Here is a 26,058-nt window from a genome sequence, read left to right as displayed (position 1 = left end):
CGCTGGCAGCAACCACTCATTTGTCTGCTGTTGCATGCTCCTCCACAACTCCTGCGCGGTGTGTGGTTTGTCCCCCAAACAGGCAAGTTGTAAAACTGCCTGCTGTCGTTTACCCCTGGCCGTGCTGAAGTTGGTGGTGAAGGTGTTACGCTGTCCGGATGAGGAGGCGGTAGAGGATGAGGAAGCGGAGTAGGAGGAGTTAGGAACAGGAGGCAAACTGAAGCGCCCTGCAATCCTCGGTGGTGGAAGGACATGCGCCAAATTGCTATCCGCCTCAGGCCCATCCGCCACTGCATTTACCCAGTGTGCCGTTAGGGAGATATAACGCCCCTGACCGTGCTTACTGGTCCACGTATCCGTAGTTAGGTGGACCTTGGCACAGATGGCGTTGCGCAGTGCACACCTGATTTTTTCCCCCACTTGGTTGTGCAGGGAAGGGATGGCTTGCCTGGAAAAGTAGTGGCGGCTGGGCACGACGTACTGTGGGACAGCCACCGACATAAGGTTTTTAAAACTGTGCGTCTCCACCAGACGGAATGACAGCATTTCAAAGGCCAATAATTTTGAAATGCTGGCATTCAGGGCCAGGGATCGCGGGTGGGTAGGGGGGTACTTCCTCTTCCTCTCAAGTGTTTGGGAGATGGAAAGCTGAACGCTTCCACGGGACATTGTGGAGATGGTTGTTGGTGACCCAGGTGGTGGTGTTGCTGACAGATCGTCTGTTTGCGGGGTGGCAGGTGCCGGTATCACTACAGATGTGGCTGGAGCGGCCGAGACTGCAGCAGAAGAGGAAGCAGGATGAGCCAGAGACGTTTCTTGGTTTTGAAGGTGTGTACTCCACTGCAGCTCGTGCTTTGCACTTAGATGCCTGATCATGCAGGTTGTGCTCAGGTTGAGAAGGTTCATGCCTCGCTTCAAGCTCTGATTGCACAGGGTGCAAACCACTCGTGTCCTGTCATCAGCACATTTTCTAAAGAACTTCCACGCTAGAGAACTCCTTTGAGCTGACTTTGGTGCGCTCGTTCCCTTGCTGCGTTGGGCAGTAGCGGGCGTAGTGTCTAGGGCACGGCCGCTCCGCTTCTGCACCCTGCTCCCTCTTCTGCTGTGCTGGTGGCTCTGTGCGACCACCGCCTCTTCCTCCAAACTACTCAGTTCACCTGCATGACGTTCATTCCATGTGGGGTCGAGGACCTCATCGTCCTCCACATCATCTTCCACCCAGTCTTCACCCCTGCCCTCCTTGTCGGTCTCCACAATGCTGAACGCCGCAGCAGTTGGCACCTGCGTTTCGTCATCATCGGAGACGTGCTGCGATGATCCTTGCATGTACTCATCTTGAGAAATAAGTGGTTGGGCATCGCTGCACTCAATCTCTTCCACTTCTGGGGCAGGGCTAGGTGGATGGCCCTGGGAAACCCTGCTGACAGAGTCCTCAAAAAGAATAAGAGACTGCTGTATGGCTTGGGGCTCAGACTGCTGGCCTGATTTGCAAGGGGGTGAGGTGAAAGACGGTTGGACATTGGCTGCAGGTGCCAACTCTGACCTTTCTGCAGTAGACTGGGTGGGAGACAATGTGAAGGAACTGGAGGCACTGTCAGCAGCAAACCAATCTACTATCGCCTCAACTTGTTCTGGCCTCATCACTTCTAGGGGCGTTTGATGCCCTACCAAATACTGATGCAGGTTCTGTCGCCTACTCACACTTGAGGAAGGTGTTTCACTTGTGCGTGTAGCTGGCACAGATCGACCATGTCCTCTCCTTGCAACAGGAGCTCTACCAGCAGCACCACGACCCAGGCCACGGCCCTTATTTGACGGTCTCCTCATATTTCTGTAATTTAAGATCTTGCCCTAGAAAGGTTTTTATTGAATAGCGGAATAGAAAATATGATCCAAAAAAAGTGTATGTATATCACACGTACACAACCACACTAGGCCCCAATTACTATTGTTTGTACCCCTAAAAGGCTAGATGAGGAGTAGGGGGAGTATGGAACAGGCAGCACCCTCAAACCTTCAGAAGTATGAGATGAACCCCAACAACTTGGAAAGGTGGATCTCTCTCACACGTACCGACACAGACTATCCCGCAATTCAATTGATCCTCAAAGGTTTTTATTGAATAGCGGAATAGGAAATATGATCAAAAAAAGTGTATGTATCTCGCACGTACACAACCACACTAGGCCCCAATTACTATTGTTTGTACCCCTAAAAGGCTAGATGAGGAGTAGGGGGGGTATGGAACAGGCAGCACCCTCAAACCTTCAGAAGTATGAGATGAACCCCAACAACTTGGAAAGGTGGATCTCTCTCACACGTACCGACACAGACTATCCCGCAATTCAATTGATCCTCAAAGGTTTTTATTGAATAGCGGAATAGGAAATATGATCAAAAAAAGTGTATGTATCTCGCACGTACACAACCACACTAGGCCCCAATTACTATTGTTTGTACCCCTAAAAGGCTAGATGAGGAGTAGGGGGGGTATGGAACAGGCAGCACCCTCAAACCTTCAGAAGTATGAGATGAACCCCAACAACTTGGAAAGGTGGATCTCTCTCACACGTACCGACACAGACTATCCCGCAATTCAATTGATCCTCAAAGGTTTTTATTGAATAGCGGAATAGGAAATATGATCAAAAAAAGTGTATGTATCTCGCACGTACACAACCACACTAGGCCCCAATTACTATTGTTTGTACCCCTAAAAGGCTAGATGAGGAGTAGGGGGGGTATGGAACAGGCAGCACCCTCAAACCTTCAGAAGTATGAGATGAACCCCAACAACTTGGAAAGGTGGATCTCTCTCACACGTACCAACACAGACTATCCCCCAATTTAACTGATCCCCAAAGGTTTTTGATTAAATAGCGGAATAGAAAATATGATCCCAAAAAAGTGTATGTATATCACACGTACACAACCACACTAGGCCCCAATTACTATTGTTTGTACCCCTAAAAGGCTAGGAGTAGGGGGAGTATGGAACAGGCAGCACCCTCAAACCTTCAGAAGTATGAGATGAACCTCAACAACTTGGAAAGGTGGATCTCTCTCACACGTACCAACACAGACTATCCCCCAATTTAACTGATCCCCAAAGGTTTTTGATTAAATAGCGGAATAGAAAATATGATCCCAAAAAAGTGTATGTATATCACACGTACACAACCACACTAGGCCCCAATTACTATTGTTTGTACCCCTAAAAGGCTAGGAGTAGGGGGAGTATGGAACAGGCAGCACCCTCAAACCTTCAGAAGTATGAGATGAACCCCAACAACTTGGAAAGGTGGATCTCTCTCACACGTACCAACACAGACTATCCCCCAATTTAACTGATCCCCAAAGGTTTTTGATTAAATAGCGGAATAGAAAATATGATCCCAAAAAAGTGTATGTATATCACACGTACACAACCACACTAGGCCCCAATTACTATTGTTTGTACCCCTAAAAGGCTAGGAGTAGGGGGAGTATGGAACAGGCAGCACCCTCAAACCTTCAGAAGTATGAGATGAACCCCAACAACTTGGAAAGGTGGATCTCTCTCACACGTACCAACACAGACTATCCCCCAATTTAACTGATCCCCAAAGGTTTTTGATTAAATAGCGGAATAGAAAATATGATCCCAAAAAAGTGTATGTATATCACACGTACACAACCACACTAGGCCCCAATTACTATTGTTTGTACCCCTAAAAGGCTAGGAGTAGGGGGAGTATGGAACAGGCAGCACCCTCAAACCTTCAGAAGTATGAGATGAACCCCAACAACTTGGAAAGGTGGATCTCTCTCACACGTACCAACACAGACTATCCCCCAATTTAACTGATCCCCAAAGGTTTTTGATTAAATAGCGGAATAGAAAATATGATCCCAAAAAAGTGTATGTATATCACACGTACACAACCACACTAGGCCCCAATTACTATTGTTTGTACCCCTAAAAGGCTAGGAGTAGGGGGAGTATGGAACAGGCAGCACCCTCAAACCTTCAGAAGTATGAGATGAACCCCAACAACTTGGAAAGGTGGATCTCTCTCACACGTACCAACACAGACTATCCCCCAATTTAACTGATCCCCAAAGGTTTTTGATTAAATAGCGGAATAGAAAATATGATCCCAAAAAAGTGTATGTATATCACACGTACACAACCACACTAGGCCCCAATTACTATTGTTTGTACCCCTAAAAGGCTAGGAGTAGGGGGAGTATGGAACAGGCAGCACCCTCAAACCTTCAGAAGTATGAGATGAACCCCAACAACTTGGAAAGGTGGATCTCTCTCACACGTACCAACACAGACTATCCCCCAATTTAACTGATCCCCAAAGGTTTTTGATTAAATAGCGGAATAGAAAATATGATCCCAAAAAAGTGTATGTATATCACACGTACACAACCACACTAGGCCCCAATTACTATTGTTTGTACCCCTAAAAGGCTAGGAGTAGGGGGAGTATGGAACAGGCAGCACCCTCAAACCTTCAGAAGTATGAGATGAACCCCAACAACTTGGAAAGGTGGATCTCTCTCACACGTACCAACACAGACTATCCCCCAATTTAACTGATCCCCAAAGGTTTTTGATTAAATAGCGGAATAGAAAATATGATCCCAAAAAAGTGTATGTATATCACACGTACACAACCACACTAGGCCCCAATTACTATTGTTTGTACCCCTAAAAGGCTAGATGAGGAGTAGGGGGAGTATGGAACAGGCAGCACCCTCAAACCTTCAGTATGAGATTGTGTTCACTGTACCCCACAAAGATTGAGTTCACTGCACCCCACAATGATTGTGTTCACTGCACCCCACAAAGATTGTGTTCACTGCACCTCACAAAGATTGTGTTCACTGTACCCCCCAAAGATTGTGTTCACTGCACCCCACAAAGATTCTGTTCACTGTACCCCACAAAGATTGTGTTCACTGCACCCCAAAAAGATTGTGTTCACTGCACCCCAAAAAGGATGTTGTTCACTGCACCCCAAAAAGGATGTTGTTCACTCCACCCCAAAAAGATTGTGTTCACTGCACCCCACAAAGATTGTGTTCACTGCACCCCAAAAAGATTGTGTTCACTGCACCCCAAAAATGATTTTGTTCACTGCACCCCAAAAAGGATTTTGTTCACTGCACCCCAAAAAGGATGTTGTTCACTCCACCCCAAAAAGATTGTGTTCACTGCACCCCAAAAAGATTGTGTTCACTGCACCCCACAAAGGATTTTGTTCACTGCACCCCAAAAAGATTGTGTTCACTGCACCCCAAAAAGGATGTTGTTCACTGCACCCCAAAAAGGATTTTGTTCACTGCACCCCAAAAAGATTGTGTTCACTGCACCCCACAAAGGATTTTGTTCACTGCACCCCACAAAGATTGTGTTCACTGCACACCAAAAAGGATTGTGTTCACTGCACCCCAAAAAGATTTTGTTCACTGCACCCCAAAAAGATTGTGTTCACTGCAGCCCAAAAAGATTGTGTTCACTGCAGCCCAAAAAGATTGTGTTCACTGCAGCCCAAAAAGATTGTGTTCACTGCAGCTCACACACAGAAAAATGGATGTGGATCACTGACACCTGCCTATCTCCAATCCCACACCACACAGCAATATCGATTGTAGTTTGTAGAACACAGTTTCCCTAAAATTCAGCAGACTCTGTCCCTAACAGGATTGAGAAGAGATCGTAGATCAGGATTGAGTGCAGATTCACCCCATCCCCCACACAGCAATATCGATTGTAGTTTGTAGAAGACACTGACCCTATATAATTCAGCAGACTCTATCCCTAAAATGCCTACAACTCGCCCTGCCTAAACACTCCGACCTGTCCCTCAATTCTATCCGGACACAAATGGTTTTTTCCTGCCTATCTTTCCCTAATCAGCAGCCAGCACGTTGATGTGTGCTCTGTCCCTGAATCTAAGCAGCATAATGACGCCGCTGCGGCTGCCTCGAACTTATAAAGACTTGGTCACATGCTTCAGACGGCCAATCACAGCTACTGAGACATTTGCAGGCATGGCTGGGATGGCTTAAGGCACACCAGTTAAACGATTGTTGATTGGCTGTTGAAAGCCCGCCATGAAAAGAGCGCCAAAGCATGCAAAACCCGGAAATAAAACGACCGAACACGGATTTTTACCCGAACATACAGTAAAGTGTCCGTGTCCGTGTTCGGGTACAAAAAATCCAATTATTCGGTACGAACACGAATAATACAGTCCGTGTTCGCTCAACACTAATTATGAAGTGTTTGTGTCATGTTTGCAGTGAGTTTTGCAATGCATCAATGGAAGCGTTTGGGGGGCCGCAAAAGCCTGGCAAACGACACATGTCGGGTCAGTTTTGATGCGACACAACACTACTGCAACCATGTGAACAGCCCTGGGCCCTGCAATGCACATGGTTTTGACAGGCGTTTGCGAAGCTTCAAAATTACTCATGTAACTCATTGTTTCTGAAGCTAGTGTAAACTTCACCTAAAAGTGTGTTAAACAGCTTATTTTTATGTAGTTCTTGATTTTAATTCTACATGTTATATTATAAAATTGATGAAGATATTATTGATAATGATAATAATAATAATAATAATAATAATAATAACAATAATATTAAGTCCCCGTTCACACTGGGGCGACCTGTGAGGCAACCTGGTCGCCTCACAGGTCTCCGTAGGTCGCCTTCCATAGGGAAGCTGCGGACCCGTTCTAATAGGAGCGACACAAGTCGCTCCAACTTAGAAAAAGGGTCCGGAGCTTCTTTGGGGCGACCCGGAGCGACCGTCATAAACTTCAATGTTATGAAGTCCGTGCCGGACGCTCCGAGGTCGCGGCGCGCTTCTCGCACCGCGACAATCGGAGGTTGCCCCTGGAAGTCGGATCGCCCCAGTGTGAACGGGGCCTAATAATAATATACTCATGTTTCAAATGTTATTCTTCATCTCAAAATGTTTCTGTAAGTCATACCAGACTTTAAAGAAGAGCTCCAGGCTCCTTCATAAAAAAATTGGAAGTTATCAGCTACTAATACTGTAGTGGCTGACTTTTAATATTAGGACACTTCCCTGTCCAGGGATCCCACGGTGTTCACCCCAGCTGATTTTTCAATGGCTCCCGGGTGCTGCTGCCGCCATTTGCTTTACGGGAAACCAGCAGTGAAGCCTTGCGGCTTCGCAGGCGGTTCCCCTCCTGCGTATGCGCAAGTCTGCGCTTTGGGAATGGCCCGGCAGCGGGGGAAGGAGGAGGGGGGCTGAAATTCCAGGTGACTTTGCTGCGGTGAAGTTACCAGGAAGTGGGGGCGGGTAACTGTCAAAACCAGGTATCCCCTCTTTCCTTCCCCCTGAATGGTGCCAGATGAGACAGTGAATGGGGGGGGGGGAGGGGGGGAGGAGGCAAACAAGCAGAGCTGCACCTTTTGGGTGGAGCTCCACTTCAAGTCAACTTACATACACAAAAGATGCAAATGTGTGGGGCAACTAGAAAAGCTTACTTGGTATCATAACACCTTCAAAGTAAACTATGTAACAAAGTGAGTTCCTGCCTTTCCCATTCTCCCCTTTAATAGCATACCATGTTCCAAACCTAAAACTTTTATATATGCAACTTTGTGTTTTTCCTAAACACAGCTATATATCTTTTTTAATCCAAAATGGCGCAGACTTGTGTTGGGTGTATTGTTCTGCGTTTTTTAGCCTTTCTTTTTTTTTATATTTCTGAAGATGCCGGTTGCCATTGTTGCATTCTGCTTGTCTGGCTTTTGACTCCGGTATCAATGCCTGGAATATAATAGCATTGTATAACAGGAAGCACAATTTTTTTTTTTTTATAACTCCGTACATTGAGAATAAGAAAAAAAAAAAACATGAATATTCCAAAAACAGGGCTCAAGAGATTTGAAGCTGCAGTTTCAAAGAAAAGGAAGAAAAACACATCTAAGTCAAGCTGCACAGATTGCAGCTTTGACGTCTTTGAACTTCAGACTTAATGAAGTTACTTTTTGGTAAGTATGAAATTGAAAAGCACTGCAGTGCAGAGTGCAAATACGTTCCGCGTAACACGCACATTTATCAAGTGCTGCTTCCATTTTGCGAAGCTGGTGAGAGAAGAAAAATACTGTTTCAAGGGATTTTGAACTATAGTTTAAAAAATGTCCAAAAAAAAACCCCATATATATATATATATATATATATATACACCATATATATATATATATATATATATATATATATATATATATATATATATATATATATATGTGTGTGTATATATATATATACATTAAAAAAAAATATATATATATATATATATATATATACATACATTATATATCCATGTATGTGCATGATTTCACCTTCACTTCTTGTTCCATAGCCAAAACAGGAAGTAAGAGGAAATCCCTCCAAAAGGAGGGGATCCCTGGGTGTCACCAAAGCTAGTGTCCCCATCGAAAGATTTCCCCTCTGTTCCAGTTCTGATGAGAAAGTTTCGGGTTTTCTTTACTTTCTCTTTCAATGATAAATGGTAAACATAAAATGGAAAAAGAGAGGATGAATCTCCCCAACAGGAGAACAGACAGCAATAAAAACTGGCAGGTATTCTAATAAATCTCCAAATTATACAGGGTAATGACTTCCTCCCCTTTCTCACATGACAGTGTTTGGGCCTGGTGATTGGCTGAGCAGTGACTCACATGCTTCCCTACATCCAGGAGCAATAGGTATTTACTTAGGGATGTGATGGTCCGATGGATTGCAAGGAAGCATGATAATGTTGAGTATCAGCGGATGGGGGGGGGGGGGGGTTGTTTGTACAAGAGAGCCGCCACTTAGCCCTGAATGAGACATTGGACTGAATTCACTTCTGCTGCCCTACTCTTTAGAGAGCATAGTAAATGATGGTAATAATGATAATTTATTATAATTAGTGGCAATTAGAATAATTTTTGAGGGCAAAAGAAAAGATTAAATGAATACCAAATACAAATGCTCAGTAATGCTGTACCATTAAAATATCAATCCATGAGCAAAATAGAGCCAAACTTTAAACTAATAATAATCCCAAAAACATATATTTCACATTTTAGTCTATTCTTATTCAGTAAAAAAACATTACCTTAGGGTGAAGATAATATAGCATAATATCCATGTATCACTTATTTTCTATTGTAATGTTTTACTACTAATTAATATGTAATAGGGGTTCCATCGCATTGCACATTATTGCCGTTCCTCAATTTTTACTTCAGTGAGATTTCAGTTTTGGGATGGAATTTGTGACCTGTGAATTAATTTGCGTTGAGATTGGCAATTCATGTCTTTTGCACAATTTAACAATGCAGATTGCCGAAAATGCTATCAACACATGATTGCAATAACAATATAAAATCAAATTGCTAGTTGGTGGCTATTATTCCTTTTGTGCTTTAGGAATTGTTATTATGTGTTTAAGTTTCTAAAGGGGTAAGTGGAATATTTCTAGTTTCTTTTACTTTTGGCAGTAGATTTGGGGCCATATAAATATGGTAAATAGTACATTTAGGAAAAGAAAAAATTAATTCTTAGTGATAAAATGTGATATATATATGAAGTCAATAAATGGGTAGCCAAACGTAGAATTTAAAGTGTACAATATGTATAAGCTAGCATTAAACTTCTCATATTAGCTCCTCTTTGGTCTGTTAACTATATATATTAAAGTGTTTTTTTTATATCTGTGCAAAAAAAAAAAAAAAAAGCAAACTTGTGAGCTGACTCCCTGTGCTGTCTGCCTCTGCTGCACTGTTATTGGCTACATTGTTCCCAGCTCTCACTGTGATCTACAGAACACATGCTCCCTATGTTATAAGGAGGAAGAAAGGGTTTTATCTATCTATCTATCTATCTATCTATATATATATATATATATATATATATATATATATATATATATATATATATATATATATATATATATATATATATATATATATATATATATATGTATATGTATAAATATATATATATTTTTTTTTATTAAATATACATTATATATAGGGTGCCCCAAAAGTATTATTATTAAAAATTTTTAAATATTTTGTACAATTTTGCAATTAATATTTTGTAAATAAAGGTGCAATTACTGTAGCTTCATTTTCCCATTTCCCCTTTTGTATGGTGACTTTTGGGACACCTTGTGTGTATATATATTGATAAAAATATTAAAAAGAAAAAATACATATATATATATATATATATACAAAATGTATAAATATACTTTTTTTTTTTTAACTGAGGACACATGGACATAGAGACAGAGATACAAATTGTTTTCCTACTTGATTTGAATAAAATAGTACAATATGGTCCTCTGATAATCCACAAAATGGAGCTTATTTTCAAAATCTTTCTTTAGGTTGATGAGCTTACAGTTAAAGGAAAATATTGTGTTTTTCCTATTTTGTTGACAGTGCAAATATTCTATTTGTTCCTGTTTTCTAAATATTTTAAAGCAAAACTTGAATGAAACTGAGCAATAAAAATGGAAAAAAATGAAACGTTTTATAGAATGAGCCAAACACAGCCAGGAAATTTAGGGGGGGGGGGGGGGGTTGAAAGGATTAAAGCAGGGGTCTCAAACTGGTAGCCCTCCAGCTGTTGCAGAACTACAATTCTCATGAGGCATTCCAAGGCTGACAGTTACAAGCATGACTCCCGTAGGCAGAGTCATGATGGGACTTGTAGTTCCACAATAGCTGGAGGTCTGTCAGTTTGAGACCCCTGGATTAAAGCATCAGGCCACGTAAATCGATCCATGATACTCGGGTCAACACATTTTGGTGCTCCTATTCTTGACTATTTCAAGGACCCTACTAAAGCTCCAACAGACATTACAGAACTTCCATTCCATACAATTATAATTCCCATTAAACATGGATTTTAGGCAATGTGCTCATCATTTACTTTATGATGTCAGCATTTTAATTTCATAAATGCAAGTAAAAAAAATCCTTCAGGCATGTGTTTATAGTGTGAGCACCCTATAGTGCATCTATGTATTACTCATGATGAAGACCTTAACATATGCTTATACTTACTGCCCTCTCACCCCACCCCACAGATCTATTTACCTATCTGGATTAAAAAGAAAGTCCTGTGTAAGCTCCAAGTTAGTCTTGGCATACACTAGGCTATGGACTCTATGAACTCCCCATGTGGCAATGCTGATTGGCCTAGCACTGTTACATAAAGTCTTTCACATGAGCATCCATACACCAAAGTGCCAAGTATGTACTTCTTGGAGCTAAAGAAAGTAGGTTTACGCCTGACATCTGATATACCAATGTACAGAACTTTGAATTTCTTTTTACATCACCACTATAAGCATAGCTTTGTTAGAAGCCTTTACATGCACAGGAAAGATAATCAATGAAAATTCATATTGTGTCATGATGTCATTATATTATACCAGCTATGATGTCATTGATGTGCAATAGCCTTCTAATGATACATTACCTTAATTGAAAATGTAACCAGCAATGGCTGCACCCAAGTTTCTAACTATATAGATTCCCTTTAAAATGGGTTTGCGGAGAGTTGAAATCTAATTTTGCGCAATGAACCACAGGGTTTTGTACATTTTATAAGCCAACCCCACTGAATACTTGTCTCTGTTATATTTCTTACTCGTAACTACAAGCAGTCAGGTGAGAACTATGGGCATGCTAGAACATTAGGAGGTGTACTCATTTGGTATGATGTATAGCACACAAAAAAGAATTAGGAGTATTGCATTCCCGGTTTTGTGAAACCTTACTTGTGGTTGTTTTTCATGTCAGTAGCTTACTGTAATTATTTTCAGCTGAATCATGAGAGGAAATAACAAAATATATGGCACTTTGCTTTTAGCTACAGTGCAAGACAATTTAACTGAGGTTTGCAACAAAACAGCAGAGCCACATGAGCATCTATTTTATCCAGGGAATAAATTCAACTTTTTTTCCCCCTTGTTTGTGACTGAAGTTGATGGCCATTCATCATTTTCCATTTTACCTAACTATATATTCTAAGAAATGACTTGGTTCATGCTCATTCGTGGAAGTTAGAGCATTAAAAGTTGTGCCACTCATTGCAACAAGTTGGGTTTTTAACTTCACAGTTTACCAAAGCAAGTCTGCTTCTTCCTCAAATGAAGAGGTGCAGTCAGATAAGGGTTAATTGTGTCTTATAGATGGCCTCCTGGGAAACTCCCTCTGTAGGTACTTTGGCAGCATATTTTTTTAGAAAGGACCAGGGAAAAACTAAAATGCTATAGCTATAACCATACAATTAAAGCTAAAGTTCAGGAGTTCAGCCACTTTGTAAAAAGTGCTGCCACACTACAATTTAAGTCCAAGGAGGTACATGACATCTCTTGAACTTATCTCTTTTATTTATATCTGACAGGTTTATGGCTCTGCCGGAAAATACACTGATACATGGGACTATGAGAGAGGAGAGGGAGGCACACAAAGCAACTGTGCCCTGTCCTCCTCTCTGCTGCCCATTCAGAGAAGCCTTTGGATTTTTTTAATAAGTTCACATAATACAAAGGCTTCTGTGATTGGGCATAGCAGCTGCTCTGACTCTAATGTTAAATATGTGTAGACCTGAAACATCAGTGTCAGGTTCCCAGAAATACAGCACCAGCCTTCTTCCAGGAGAGCAATAAAACTGTCAGATGTAAATGATAGAGATAAGCCTAGGAGATGTCAGACAACCTCCTTGGACATAACTCATAATGTGCCTTCACGCTTTACAAAGGAGCTGTATTCCTGGAATTCAGCTTTGAATCTTCTAACGACTCTTTTGGATCTCACCTAGAGGCAGTGGTGTATTATGGTTTTGTGCTGCCCTAGGCAAGAATAAAATTGGGCGCCCCCCTCCCCCACCTATGTAATTTTTCCCCACTCCTTCTTTTTTAATGGATGTGGCTCCCTCCAAAATTGAAGGACTACAAGTCCCAACATGAACCCCTGAGATCTCACGAGAGAGGGGGTGGGTGAGGGAGAGAGAGAGGTGGTTGGGTGAGGGGGGATGAGAGAGAGAGAGGGGGGGTGAGAGAGAGAGACAAAGAGAGAGAGACAGAGAGAGGGGGGTGAGAGAGAGAGAGAGCGAGAGGGGGGATGAGAGAGAGAGAGAGGAGGGGTGAGAGAGAGAGGGAGGGTGAGAGAGAGAGAGAGAGAGAGAAGAGGGGTGAAAGAGAGAGGAGGGGTGAGAGAGAGAGGGGGGTGAGAGAGAGGGGGGATGAGAGTGAGAGAGAGGGGGTTGAGAGAGAGGGGGGAATGAGAGAGGTGGCTCTAGCAACCAGTGGCCAATAGAGACTCAGGTGGAGGGAGGCAGTTTCTTTGCTGCCCCCCTGCAAAGTGCCGCCCTAGGCCTGGGCCTTGTTGGCCTAGGCCAAAATACAGCACTGCCTAGAGGATTATAAATTTGCAACCAATCAAAGAAAGTGTGTGAGGTTTGCTTGCCATTTTTCCCTCCATGACCTTTCTAAAAAGAATGTAATAAAATTATTATCATTGGTAAGAAGATCACCAAGAATCTTATTGTCGGGGAAAAAAACTTTATTTTAATTTTCCTGAATAAATTTTATTGCTCAACAAGAGAATAAATTAGGATCTTTTATACAAGAACCATTAGGAAACATCATTCTTCAAAACCAAAAACAGCTGACTTATTCCTTTCTGGGACAATTCCATTGTTTTCTTCACTGCAATCGTTTTCTAAAGCCTAGTACACACGCAACGATTATCGGCCGGCCGATCGTCCGTCTTTTGTCCAGAGTTGTGTTTTGTTGGTTGGAATGTGCCTAGACTGCACACAAATTTTCTCGTCCGACAAAATTCTACTTCAGAAGTGATGCCATGTGTTGGTTTGCTTTCTTTGTGTTCTTTCTTCACTGAGCATGCCCAGTCTTGCTCATCAGATTTTTCCCTGTCGAAATCTGTACTGACTGCACGAAAATCGGCCGTTGTGTTGACGGCCAACAAAAATTTTATAGTCTGCACACCAGATTTTTTTTGGCCGAAAAGTCGGAGTTGATTGTCGGAAGCATCATACTAACAAGCCGAAAATCGACAGATCGGACGTTGGACGAAAATTCCCTGCCGATTTTCGGCGCGTGTGTACGGGGCTTTAGTCCCAAAGTTGGACTTCTGGCCAACAAAGGCTACTGATAAATATTTACTTAGTTGATCTTATGATTTTTAGTGCCTAAGCTAAAATAAATGTAAAGAAAACTAGCCTTGTTCTCCTTCCTTTCATTGGGTAATTAAAGGAATACGTCAATTGGTTTCTAATGGCAAACACAGGGAGTTATTCCATTTGACAGTCTTGGTCAGGATTTTCTCTATGCTTACCTATATTTCTTTCTGGAAATAAATTCAGTGGGCTCTTTCATCACAAAGAAGTATTGTTCGGATTGTTGTGCTCTATTGCTGTGCTAGTCACGTGGACATAAATATAGAGAAACAAACAGCTATTTAAATGGAATATAAATTAGATGTTGACAACCTATTTTTTGTCTTCAAAACTAGGTCATATTGAGTGGTAGATGGAAGACAGGAAGTGAAAATAAGTTGACAGATACAAGCGTAGTGTAGCGTAAGCTTGGCAGAGCAGACCTAGAATGGTAATAAACTGAAAATCAAAATAACAGGTCATATTGAGAAAGAGTTGTCTGCGTTTTACTTTGTGAATTGAGCACTGTTATTAGGTGGGGTCAATTCAGAATTATCAACTCCTCGCCTTTTCTTTAGTATCCAGAATGGCAGCAAAGACAATGGTTATAGATGTGTGGGTCAAAGGACCAGCTATATGGATCATTTCTAAGTGCTTCTCAGAGAGTGATTGGGAACAGCCCTAATACCAGGGTTCAGTACTAACATAAAATATCAATGGCTTCCTTGTGTAGCATCTCACACAAACATAATACAGATTGCAATGGAAAGAAAATTTACATTTCATTTTCAAATGGTGATACACATTAACTGCAGTCCTGGAACACCTGGATCCATTTTTCACCAAAATACTTACGAAGGGCCTTATGAATAAGCAATTTGATGCTAAACATGTCAAGGCATTTCAGGACTGCTGTTGATGTGTAGCACCATTTGAAAATTAATCTCACAATCTATGAAAGTGCTACATCGACCAACTTCTTTGCAAATTAACTTTGCAGCCAAGCAAGGATGTGTTGATGGAACATTGGAGGTGGATGCAATTTGGTTCCAATGGTGGCTGCAGGTTTAGCCAAATTTAATTTGGTTTGCTGTAGTCCTTTGAGAGATTATTTTTTTAATGGCTGTTGAAGCACACTGTGGTGAACACTAAGGGGTTGATTTACTCAAGGCAAATAGACTGGCTCCAGAGCTTAGTAGAAATGCACTCCTACTCTCTTTGCAAAGGATATCCAATCATGTGCAAGGAAAAATAAAAAAAGCATTTTTGCATGCACATGATTGGATGATTGGATGATGGAAGTCAGCAGAGCTTCTGCTCATTTACTAAATCAACCCTAAGTACCACCTGCAACAGGTCTTTTAACTACTTCCGGACTGCGCGCCGCCGATTTACTGCGGCAGGGCAGCCCTCCTGCGCAAAATGATGTAGGTATATGTTGGTCGCGCGCCTGCAGCTAGGGGGCAAGTGCGCACCGCTGGCGGCGCGCTCCTGCCCCCACAGGGTAGTGGGGATTCCGATGCATGGGCAGGCGGCTCTGGTTGCATGCAGTGTATTCATTGTAAAGGGGCTGCCAACCCAGCACACCACAGCATATAACCTGTGTGTCATGATGCTATGCTGTGTGGGTCCATTGCCCACTAATGCATACTGCATTGGGGTGTCATTTACAATAAATGGCACCACAACATGCCACACTTAGAGAAATGCTTTGATGTGTATTGTGGCAATGTAAGTTAAAGCCATCCATTTTATCATGTATTACATCAATCACTGAGATAAGTGGAAATTAATTTAGCAAATTTAAAATGCTCTTTAGTAAATCAAGCTCAGTATGTTTATACAACTAGTAAAAAAAGTAAAAAAGGCAGCGCTTTGGTCACAAGCATAAAAAACCCAGTTGCCTTCAGCTAAATAAAATTAGGTATATAAGGCTGCCAGCACAAATTATATGAAAAATCACTAAAGCACGTAAATATATAAAGTGCACCGCCAAACACTGAGCAAATCTAGAATAAAAGCGGTTGACAGCAAATCTAGAAGAAATATGTCTTAACAGATGTAGACAAATAAGACGTAAACTATCCATAGAAGTCATATGTGTAAGGACAGTCCATCCAAGGTTTAGAGGAATATAAACTGATAGGGGTAATGTTGATAATAAGTCCCTTGGTGCCAGCCTTGACTGTTTGTCACTACTAGCCACTGATTGGTCAGAGAATCATTGTTATCCCACCCACTTACTTTAGTACTACTTTAGTGGAAAAGCAAACCATACCAAACCATACTGAACCGTTCCAACACCGTACCATGCAGTACCATGCAGTGAAAAAACAAACCAGGCCAAGCAGGGCAGTCTGCTGGCCAACAGAACTTTTTAAATTAATGAGCCAAGGTGCTTCCGACATCACTCCCCAAGAAGGTGGAAATCACATTATTTTCCCCCTTAAAGGCCTGTGTCTGCCCAAATCCATCTGTGCTTGAGCTGATCTCAGTTAGGTTTGGAGCATTCAGATGTGCTGCTTTTATATGATTCAATGTTGATGTTTTCACACATACATACAATGCATACCTAATGCAGTGCTATAAAAGAAGCATACAAACCATAAACTTTGTGTTGCATTTATTCAAATTTAACAACATATTTCATTATTCAAAATTCTTACAAATGCATTAATTTGAATAATTGCAAAGTTTTTTGTTGTATATCCTTCTCTCTGTCTGTTTTGTGACTCACTGTTTTTATTGTTAAATTGTGAAGCCGCAGTAAATACAGATAGAAGAGAAAGCTCTAATCAACAAAATAGCACTCGTTTATTATTATTATCATGTATAGCTGGTGCAGCAGGTAATGGCTCTAATGGTACCAGCAATTACTCCAAAAGTAACTATGGTGTGCTGGTCATTGTTACCATGTTAGGGCAGTGTGAAAAACAAAGACAAAATCGCTATGCTGACCTTCTTCTTTCAGAGTCCCAGTGGGCAATATTTTTCCATTCCAACCTTAAAACGTATTTTCCGAAAAATTTGTAAAATTTGTAATAATTGTATTTCTAAACAATGTTTCCTTGTGTAGTTACATCTTTGTACCATTTTTATATAAACTTAATAAAAGTTAAAAAAAAAAACTTGGGAAAAAAAAACATTTGATGGTAGCATCAGGAGCAGTGGCCGTCTTTACATGTACACTATAGGGTTTACTAAAATACGATTTACTAAAAGAGAGAGTGAGAAATCTGGTGCAGCTATGCATAGTAGCCAATCAGATTTTAACTTCAGTTTGTTCAATTAAGCTTTGACAAGAAAAAAAAAACGGATTGGTTTCTATACTAGTAATCGACTGATATTGTTTTTTTTATTGCCGATACCGATACCGATATTTTGGTCATTGCATATCGGTATTGGCCGATATTGGCCAATATTTCCGTATATTTACATTTTTTTTTTCTTTACCGATACTGATATTTTGGTCATCGCATATCGGTATTGGCCGATATTGGCCAATATTTTCGTATATTTACATTTTTTTTTCTTTACAGGTACTCTTGTGGAGGGATCTCCCTCCTCTGCACTTAAAAGCATTCAAAACGCCAAGTTTGGCTGTTTTGAATGCTGTCATTTTTTTGAATTTGGCGCGAGTACCCGGAAGTGATGTCATGACATCACTTCCGGGTTTTTACATGGAGACCCGATCAGAGCCGAATGCAGGCTGGTTGCCCGGGTCTCCCAGTGCCATTTCAATACAATGATTGGCCATTGCTAAAAAGTATAAACATAACAATATTAAGGTTGCTAAAAAAAAAAAAAAGTTATCTTTCATTTTCACAGAAAAAAAATCGCAATTCAATTCCAATTGGTTGCTGTGGATAACCCCTCCCCTTTCTTTTCCTTCAGTTCCCCACTTAATAACCCAGAACAGATCTTTGGGTTATTAACTTATTCTGCTGACGGCCATAGTGGGGCTTAAAAAACAGCAGGCTCCGGCGATTACCTGAAAGGTTAAAATATCAATGCAAGCGCGTATACATTCAAAGCCGCCAGAAATGAAATAATTGTTGTTTTACTCAATGAAGTATGAAAATTCTTTCAAATACAGTACAATTGTGTGCAAGCTGTTATCTTAAAAGGTGTTGTAGTCATGTTCCGCAATGTTATGTTTAATGGCTTCGGGCTGATTGACAGATATAATTTCAACAAACCCATTTGCCTCGACTATTTTCCTACAATTGCTGATACCGTATTGCTGCAAAATCTGCCACCCTTGCCTGGTGCAGGCTGTCAATCTAGGTCTCTGGGAAAAATCTATCATCTCTGGAGTATACGCTTTTGAAGAGCTGTTATAGTTTTTATTAAACTTCAGTGACAAATAAATGGGCAAATCTATAGGTCATTGTTCTGTAGAAATGCCGAAAGAAGTCCCAACACACAAAGTGACACTCTGTCAGGGCTGTTGTTATATATGTTCTGAAATCTAATAAAAGAGAAGCTTATAATGTAAAGATAGCCAAAGATATAAGATCAAGAGTCCATTTGGGCCATCATTTTTTTTTCCAATTTTTTTTATTAGTTATATTTCAGAGGTAAATTGGGGGATACATATGCTATTACATCTTCATGTAACATTTTTCTCATAAAAAAGAGTAAAATTACAGAGAAAATTGTAAAAGAAACATTAATAAACCAATACATAGGGCATGGGACCAAGGCATCCAGGGTATCCATACATAAAGGGAGGCCTTTTGCCTGATCTACCTAAATGTGATCATATTACAGGGAGCAACTATATATAACACCTTTATTAACCAGATAAGCCCATCTTCAATCAAGGTTAGCTACAGGTCATAGGTAGGGTGCACACACATTTTCGGGGGGTTAAATCTCTCGGAAACCCAACAATGCTAAAATTTGTTCCCTAGAATCCCAGGCCATCCCCCCCCCCCCCCCGTGTGTGCTCCTCTGGGCATTGTTCCAAAGTAACAAGGGAATGTCCAAGATACGATAAGGGAAGGAAGAAAAGAGCATATAGAAATTTGCAACTTATCCATTTCAGATTTATATTATCACTAGCATATATATGTAATTCAGGTTAAGTATTTGATCCAAGGGTCTCAGGTTTATTCAAACAGTTTGACTGTATCACCTAAGATCACCGAAAGATGTTTGTTAACCATGATCCACAATCACTTAGCCTTCACCAGTTCAAACTGAATTGCAGGCGACTTCCAAGACCTGTCAATGGAGATTCTTGCTGTCACAAAGATAAAGGCAATAAATATGTGTCCCGGTGCACCCTCCATAGATAATCAATTTTTCCTCTATAAGTTCAATCAACTGGGGCAGGGGTGTCTCCAGATGCTGCACTGCACCCACAGATATATGGTCTGTTTCCCATTATCAGCCATATCTGGTCATGGTGCTTCTATGGCTGTGGGTAGCCTATGATGTAGAGATCAGGTTTCCATTACCTTGTTCAATGCTCTTTTCTTTTCTTTCTTCCATTATTCTTTTAAAATATTTCATGACTACATATAACTGGATATTTAAATTCCCTGTTCATTATGTATACCAACATGTCCAGATGAATCATGGGACTCAGCCCTATTCTGCTTCATCCTCTCTGCAATGTCTTTTTATTTTTATTTTTTTTCCATAATGTATTTATTGAGAATAAAGTATCATAGGTATAAAACAACGGAAAACAGAAACATCCAGGAGTTGATTTGTATCACTGTTTACCAAAATAAGTAAGGTAGACAGGCAGAGTTATTTTTTTTCCTGGATATTAGTTCAAGGTATAAAACATAGGTTCTAGCAAGTAGCCACAGTTGGTAAGTTTTCGGAACTTGCTATGAGAAATGTTGGTATGTGGTTTGTGGGATTGGTGATATGATAGACCTTGTGTTTTCTTTGATATCAAGCAAGGTAGTATTCTACCAGGCTTATGTATTGGGCAGTCTAAAAGTTGATTTTTGAAGCAGATAGTGCAATAATGTCAAGGAGGGAGATTGAGTGTGGGTGGTAGGCTGGTGGGAAAGCAAGCTAGGGGGAAGCATTCCCTCCCTGTTGTTTGGGTTGGGTATCTGGTGTTTACAACCGCCTTGGACTGTCAGTGATATTATTCGGGATGTTTCTGAGGTGGTAGCATGTAATTCAGGAATATGGAGGGTATGGTGGGAGAAGAAGAAGGGGGAAAAGGGAAGTCGCAGTGTCTTTTTATATTACTAATTATCCCCTCCCCCCCCCCCCCAAAAAAAAAAAGAGGAAACTTTTTCAGCAATTCTGATTCTGTTGGCAAATATAATCTAACATCTCCAAATGACATCTCTTATATGCAGAGCACTGAAAGTTAAAACAACCAGTAGATCCAAATATATGGGTTAAAGACCGCTACATATTTTGTAAAAGGCTACCTTGCCCCCGCCCCCCACTCAATGGCTCTTTTATTTGATGGTCAATCTTAGTATGTTTGAAAGCAAAATGTGGGTCTGAGATCACACTTTACATTATTTCCAAAATATTTAATCTATCAAGAAATATGTAAATGCTACACAAATTGACAAAAGTAAAATCTGCTTTGGCATTCCTTCATCATATGTTCAATTTCAATTTTCCAGCTTTGTGACAAGTTTACCTTAATTATGGATAAAACATTTACATCATGCCTGGTTTTATACCAAGAAGACATACCAAATGTATTCTATTAAAGAAAAAGTAGTGGTCTTTTTGTAATGTTTCACAGCAGTCTCAAAGTTAGATTTTGTTCAAAGAGCCTATTCATTGTACATTTTACTTTACTGAAACAAATTAATTTTATTGCATGAGAATGCAATTTAAGTAAAAATCTCATTCTTGTCTATGTGACTTGTTTTACATCAATGCACTGCAGTTTAGCACAACTAAAAAAAGGCTCATTCACACCCACATGTGTATGTTAACAGATGCTTACATAAGTGTGAACGGGCCCTTAAACAAAAACGACTTGCTATTACATAGCTGTGTATCATTTATTTATTATTTATAAAAAAAAAAAATGTGTATGAGGGACTGATGTGAATGTACAATGTGTATGTAAAGTGCTGTGTAAATTGACAGCACTATATAAGTACCTGAAATAAAATAAATAAATAAATAAATAAATAAATAAATAAAACATATTTGGATTTATATGTTTCCGCAACATCTCCAAAATACGTCCCTTCCTAACCAATGACACTACAAAGCTTCTAATCCACTCCCTGGTTATCTCTTGTCTCGGTTACTGCAACTCCCTTCTCATTGGCTTACCTCATTGGCTTACCTTTAAAAAGGATATCCCCCCTTCAGTCCATCATGAACGCTGCTGCCAGGTTCATCCACCTTGAAAACCGCTCTATGCTATCCCTCTTTGCCATTCCCTCCATTGGCTGCCACTCAACCAACAAATTAAATTCAAGTTACTAACCATAACTTACAAAGCCATCCATAACTTGGCGCCCAGCTACATCACTAACCTGGTCTCAAAATACCAACCAACTCATTCTCTTCATTCCTCCCAGCACCTCCTGCTCTCTAGCTCCTTTGTAACCACTTCCCATGCTCGCCTCCAGGACTTCTCCCACGCTTCTCCCATCCTCTGGAATGCTCTACCCCAATCTGTCTGACTATCTTCTACTTTGTCTACTTTTAGATGATCCCTGAAAACACATCTCTTCAGAGACACCTATCTGACATCCCCCTAACAACTGTACTTTTATTTTCTCCATCAGCCCATTCCCCACAGTTATTACCCCTTGAATCTCTTGACCCTCCCTCTTAGATTGTAAGCTCTAACGAGCAGGGCCCCCTGATTCCTACTGTATTAAAGTGTATTGTATTTGTACTGTCTACCCTCAAGTTGTAAAGCGCTGCGCAAACTGTCTGCACTATATAAATCCTATATAATAATAATAATATGTGTAATTGAAATATGTTAATTAGTACAGAGCTTTCGTTACATTATTCCTAGATAGGACCCTTCCTTACTCATTGTCATCAGGGTTGCAAGAAATACATAATTGATAGTAGTCTGCTGTCTATGACGACACATAAAAAAGATAGATAAGCCCCCATCCGTATGTAAAAATGATATCACTCTGCATGTGTCAATCAACAGACTTAGGTAAACCTAATGGTACATTGTTACCATGGTATATTAAACCTAGCATGTATAACTAGCAAATTATTCCCTCGTTATGTTGTGCTAATTAAACTGGAAGTGACATTTGCCTGAAGAGACCAAAATCAGGTTTGAGGGACTTGGATTTCACGCTTTTGATGCCAGCAGAAATCTGCAGGAAAATATTTGAACTGCGCTGCAGAGGTGAGAGTGACATGTTGGAAAAACCCTACTGATTGAGATAACTAGCTACATAGCAGAGCATATGGAGCATTGCGGTAATGATGGTTTAATTAAAAAGTATGTTAATTAATGTAACCTAGGTATAAAACAGATTCCCAATACACAGTTTTTTTATTCTTTTTTTTTTATACACAATGTTAAAATCCTATTACCAGCCTGATTAGTGATTCTATTTATGATCCTCAGTAAGGTAACACGATGGTACTGTTTTTAACGCCACTGCTACTTTCTTATTGATTTTACATGTTTGCATTCATAGTAATTTATAGCCATCGCATTTCTGAAACGTGTTTTAAAGTAACTCTAATCCTATATTGCATTGAAGTCTGTTAATGTTTAAGAGATATCTAATTTATGTATTTTTTCTCATATACAAAGTAGTGAGATATAACAATATCACCAATTAATGCAGTTATGTGTTCAATAAAAAAATTCTAAAGGTATTGGTAAATGCAACTAGTCTAATGTTGGCTATTTCTAATAGATTTTTTAACTAATATTTAGAACAAAATTTGGACAAAAATGTGTACGAAAATGGAATTGTAGGCAGGAATGTTCCACCTATTGGTATAAACCATACAAAGCTTACTTGTAAAATAAACACCAGGACACCAGGATGGAAATAATTAAGGCCATGGCCATTTATTATTGGTTTAAATAATAATAAAATTCAACAATATTTAAAATTAAATAAATACAATGCAAACATCCCAGTCACCACGACTCAGGTCGAATAACCGTATAATCACCAAACATTTTTTCCAAACAACAATAATAACTGAATTACACAATAAACTTAATAACATGGAATCAAACTTGCATTGCCAAATTAACTAGATAGCAACAATAAACATAATAACCGTCCCCCTTTGAATAATCAGAGGTGACCACACCACATAATAATTGGCTGCGACAAAATAGGGAGGGAGGGCTCCACTTCTGAGGTGAATGAAGATGAGCCCCACGGAACCCCTTTATATACCCCTAGCCCAGCTTTCCAGAATGTTCTACCAAGGTCATATGACCCCCGAAGAAGTCAGCTGACCCCTCCCAGAGCCCTTACCTTCATGTGACCCCCCCCCCCCCCCATCTCTAAGGGCTTAGGGAAGCACTGACCCTTTTCTGACCCCCCTTATCTCTAAGGGCCCAGGGGAAGACTTAAGATAGCCCTTTCTTGTGCCACTATCCCATGAGGGACAGGGGAGCTAGAAACCGCTCCCCTTTACCTCACATTCTCAGCACATTCAAGAGCTTGATGAATGTTCCTGGAAAGTAGTTAAAAATACTGTTTGCTTTTAACATTCAAATTTTAAAACAAATAGACTTTACCAAATTGGAAACACATACATTGTTGGAAATATGTTTATTCCAAAAAAATGTCCACCCTGCTCCTTTGAATTTTCTTGTCACTTTGGTCAAAAACCCAGATCGATATGAACCAACTAAATATTAGAAAATCGAATGCACATTCTTAAGATGAGAAATTAAAAAAAGAAAAATCTACTTGTGTATAGCCAGCTTAAATGCCTGATTTTGACTTGTTATCAGCCTCTTGAAGTCACTTGCACGGAGGTTCTGAGACTGGAAGAGGGAAGGGCAGAATTAGTTGCAAATCAGTTGTGATGGTAAGGAACATTCTAAAAGATGACTCAATAATGACCCATCACAATGTTGTTGCTGTGCCTTCACCATCCAGGCTGTGGGTAGGGAATTGACCAGAATGTATTGCTTATCAGTAGCAGAGAAATGCCAATTCACCAGGTCTGTCTGGTAGAGCTGTTTATATCTAAGGGCTGGATGGATGGATACAAACACAAATCCTTTTGCAGGTAAAGCGTTTCCTTTGTATGAATTTACATGGTATATTTATTGTTCACCTGGAGTTCTGCTTTAAATCTGATGAACTGAATACACGTAAAGTGTTGTGAAACACTAAAATAATCATCCTTTTTCATAGTTGCTCTAATTCTTTTCTTGCAGAGTTCTGATGACCTTTTGGTTGCCTCTGCTGAGTGCCCCAGTGAGGACGATGAGGACATCGATCCGTGTGAGCAGAGCTCAGGTGGGTTAGGTTAGTCAACTTTTTTATTCTTTTTTTCTTTAAAGTGTTTTACATCTCTCTAGTGATGAGTGAATCAGTTTGAAAATTTGGTGAAAATTAATGAGTCACAAGTTTCTTTTTACCCTGGTTATGTGCATGCAGATTTGTCCAATGGTTGGAGAATCATATGATCCATGAGGCTTAATTGCCATTATTTCTGAATTGCATGTTTCTCAGACAGACAGATCCACATGCAAATATTCAGGTGATTTGTTAATTAATAAAACCCCTGTTTTCCTGATTCTGTCATCACTACCTCACTCAGAGAGGAAGCCACAGGAATTTCCTCCCATTACAGAGTGAAGCTAACCCCTGGGATGGGGCTTACCCCCTGGCGGTGGACCCTATCTCTAGGAGTGAAGCTTATCTGCAGGAGTGGAGTTATCTCTAAAACTGGAGACATCCCTTTTCCTTTGTGAGAGAATGTCCCTTAGGGCCCAGGAAGACGTTAAGGTCGAAGCGACCCATGCCATTTCTTTTGCTAACCCATGCAACAGTACGAGGCTGTTGCATTATTGCTCATTCTCTTTTGTCAGAGCTCTTAAAAACATCTAGGTACTAGTCTAGGGTTAGTCTGCCTGCACACAATGCTGCAATAATACTTTTTCTTCAATTAGCAGAGGTAAGTCAATCAAAAACATGAATAATTACAGCCAGTGATGAAAGATGGATGAAAGAAACTTAAATAAAAGTTTGGGGTGTAGAAATTTGAGTGGCCTGCTCATACCTTGACATTAATCCTCCTGAACACCTAAATTGAAAGGCCAATTGTTAGCCAAGTTTTCTCATTCAGCACCTGACCTTACAATCATTTGACTGAATGGGCACACATTCACAGAGGCACACACCAAAGTCTTGTGAAAGGCCTTTCAAAACAGAGTGGAGGGTGTTAGAATCGCAAACGTTTTGCCAACTTCATATAATGCCCATGATTTTGGAATGGGATGTCAAACAAGATCAAATAGGTGTGATGGTCGAATGCCCATGAATGTTTAGCCATAAAGTGTATACCCACTGTTTTTATTGCCAAGTCAACAGTTGCAATCATTTGCCTGAATGAGCACAAATTCCCATGGGCATGTGCCAAAATCTCACAAAAAGCCTTCCCAGAAGAGTGGAGGCTGTTGTAGTCACAAAAGGGGCGCCAACTCTATGATTTTGGTATGGAATGCCCAGCAAGTTCATATGATGGTCAGGTTTGATGGTCAGGTGTCTATGAACTGTCGGACATAACGTACACATATCTGTTCTTACTTACATGTCAACAGTTGCAATATGCTATTTTATCTATTTTGCAATCTGCTGCAAAAGCAAGCACCATTTCATTCAAAACTTTAAAGGCTGTAAATGAACAAT

At 40.4% G+C, this 26,058-nt stretch overlaps 1 protein-coding gene across 34 annotated transcripts in view; it reads left to right on the top strand.

The window, feature by feature from the left end:
• Positions 1-26,058, top strand: part of NRXN1 (neurexin 1) — a 2,145,734-nt gene that overhangs the window by 2,095,468 nt on the left and 24,208 nt on the right. For 23 of the 34 annotated variants that reach the window (XM_082249472.1, XM_082249501.1, XM_082249471.1 and 20 more), the window contains one exon: positions 24,582-24,672. In XM_082249472.1, coding sequence (XP_082105598.1) covers positions 24,582-24,672 — 91 coding nt within the window. The remainder of the gene's footprint in view (positions 1-24,581; positions 24,673-26,058) is intronic. The other 11 variants (XM_082249474.1, XM_082249469.1, XM_082249495.1 and 8 more) reach the window with 1 other exon arrangement.

This window comes from Pelophylax lessonae (genome assembly GCF_965119305.1).
Source record: "Pelophylax lessonae genome assembly, chromosome: 3".
Taxonomy (NCBI): Eukaryota; Metazoa; Chordata; class Amphibia; order Anura; family Ranidae; genus Pelophylax; species Pelophylax lessonae.
Note: the sequence above shows the minus strand (reverse complement) of the source record. Positions and strands in the feature narration are given on the sequence as shown.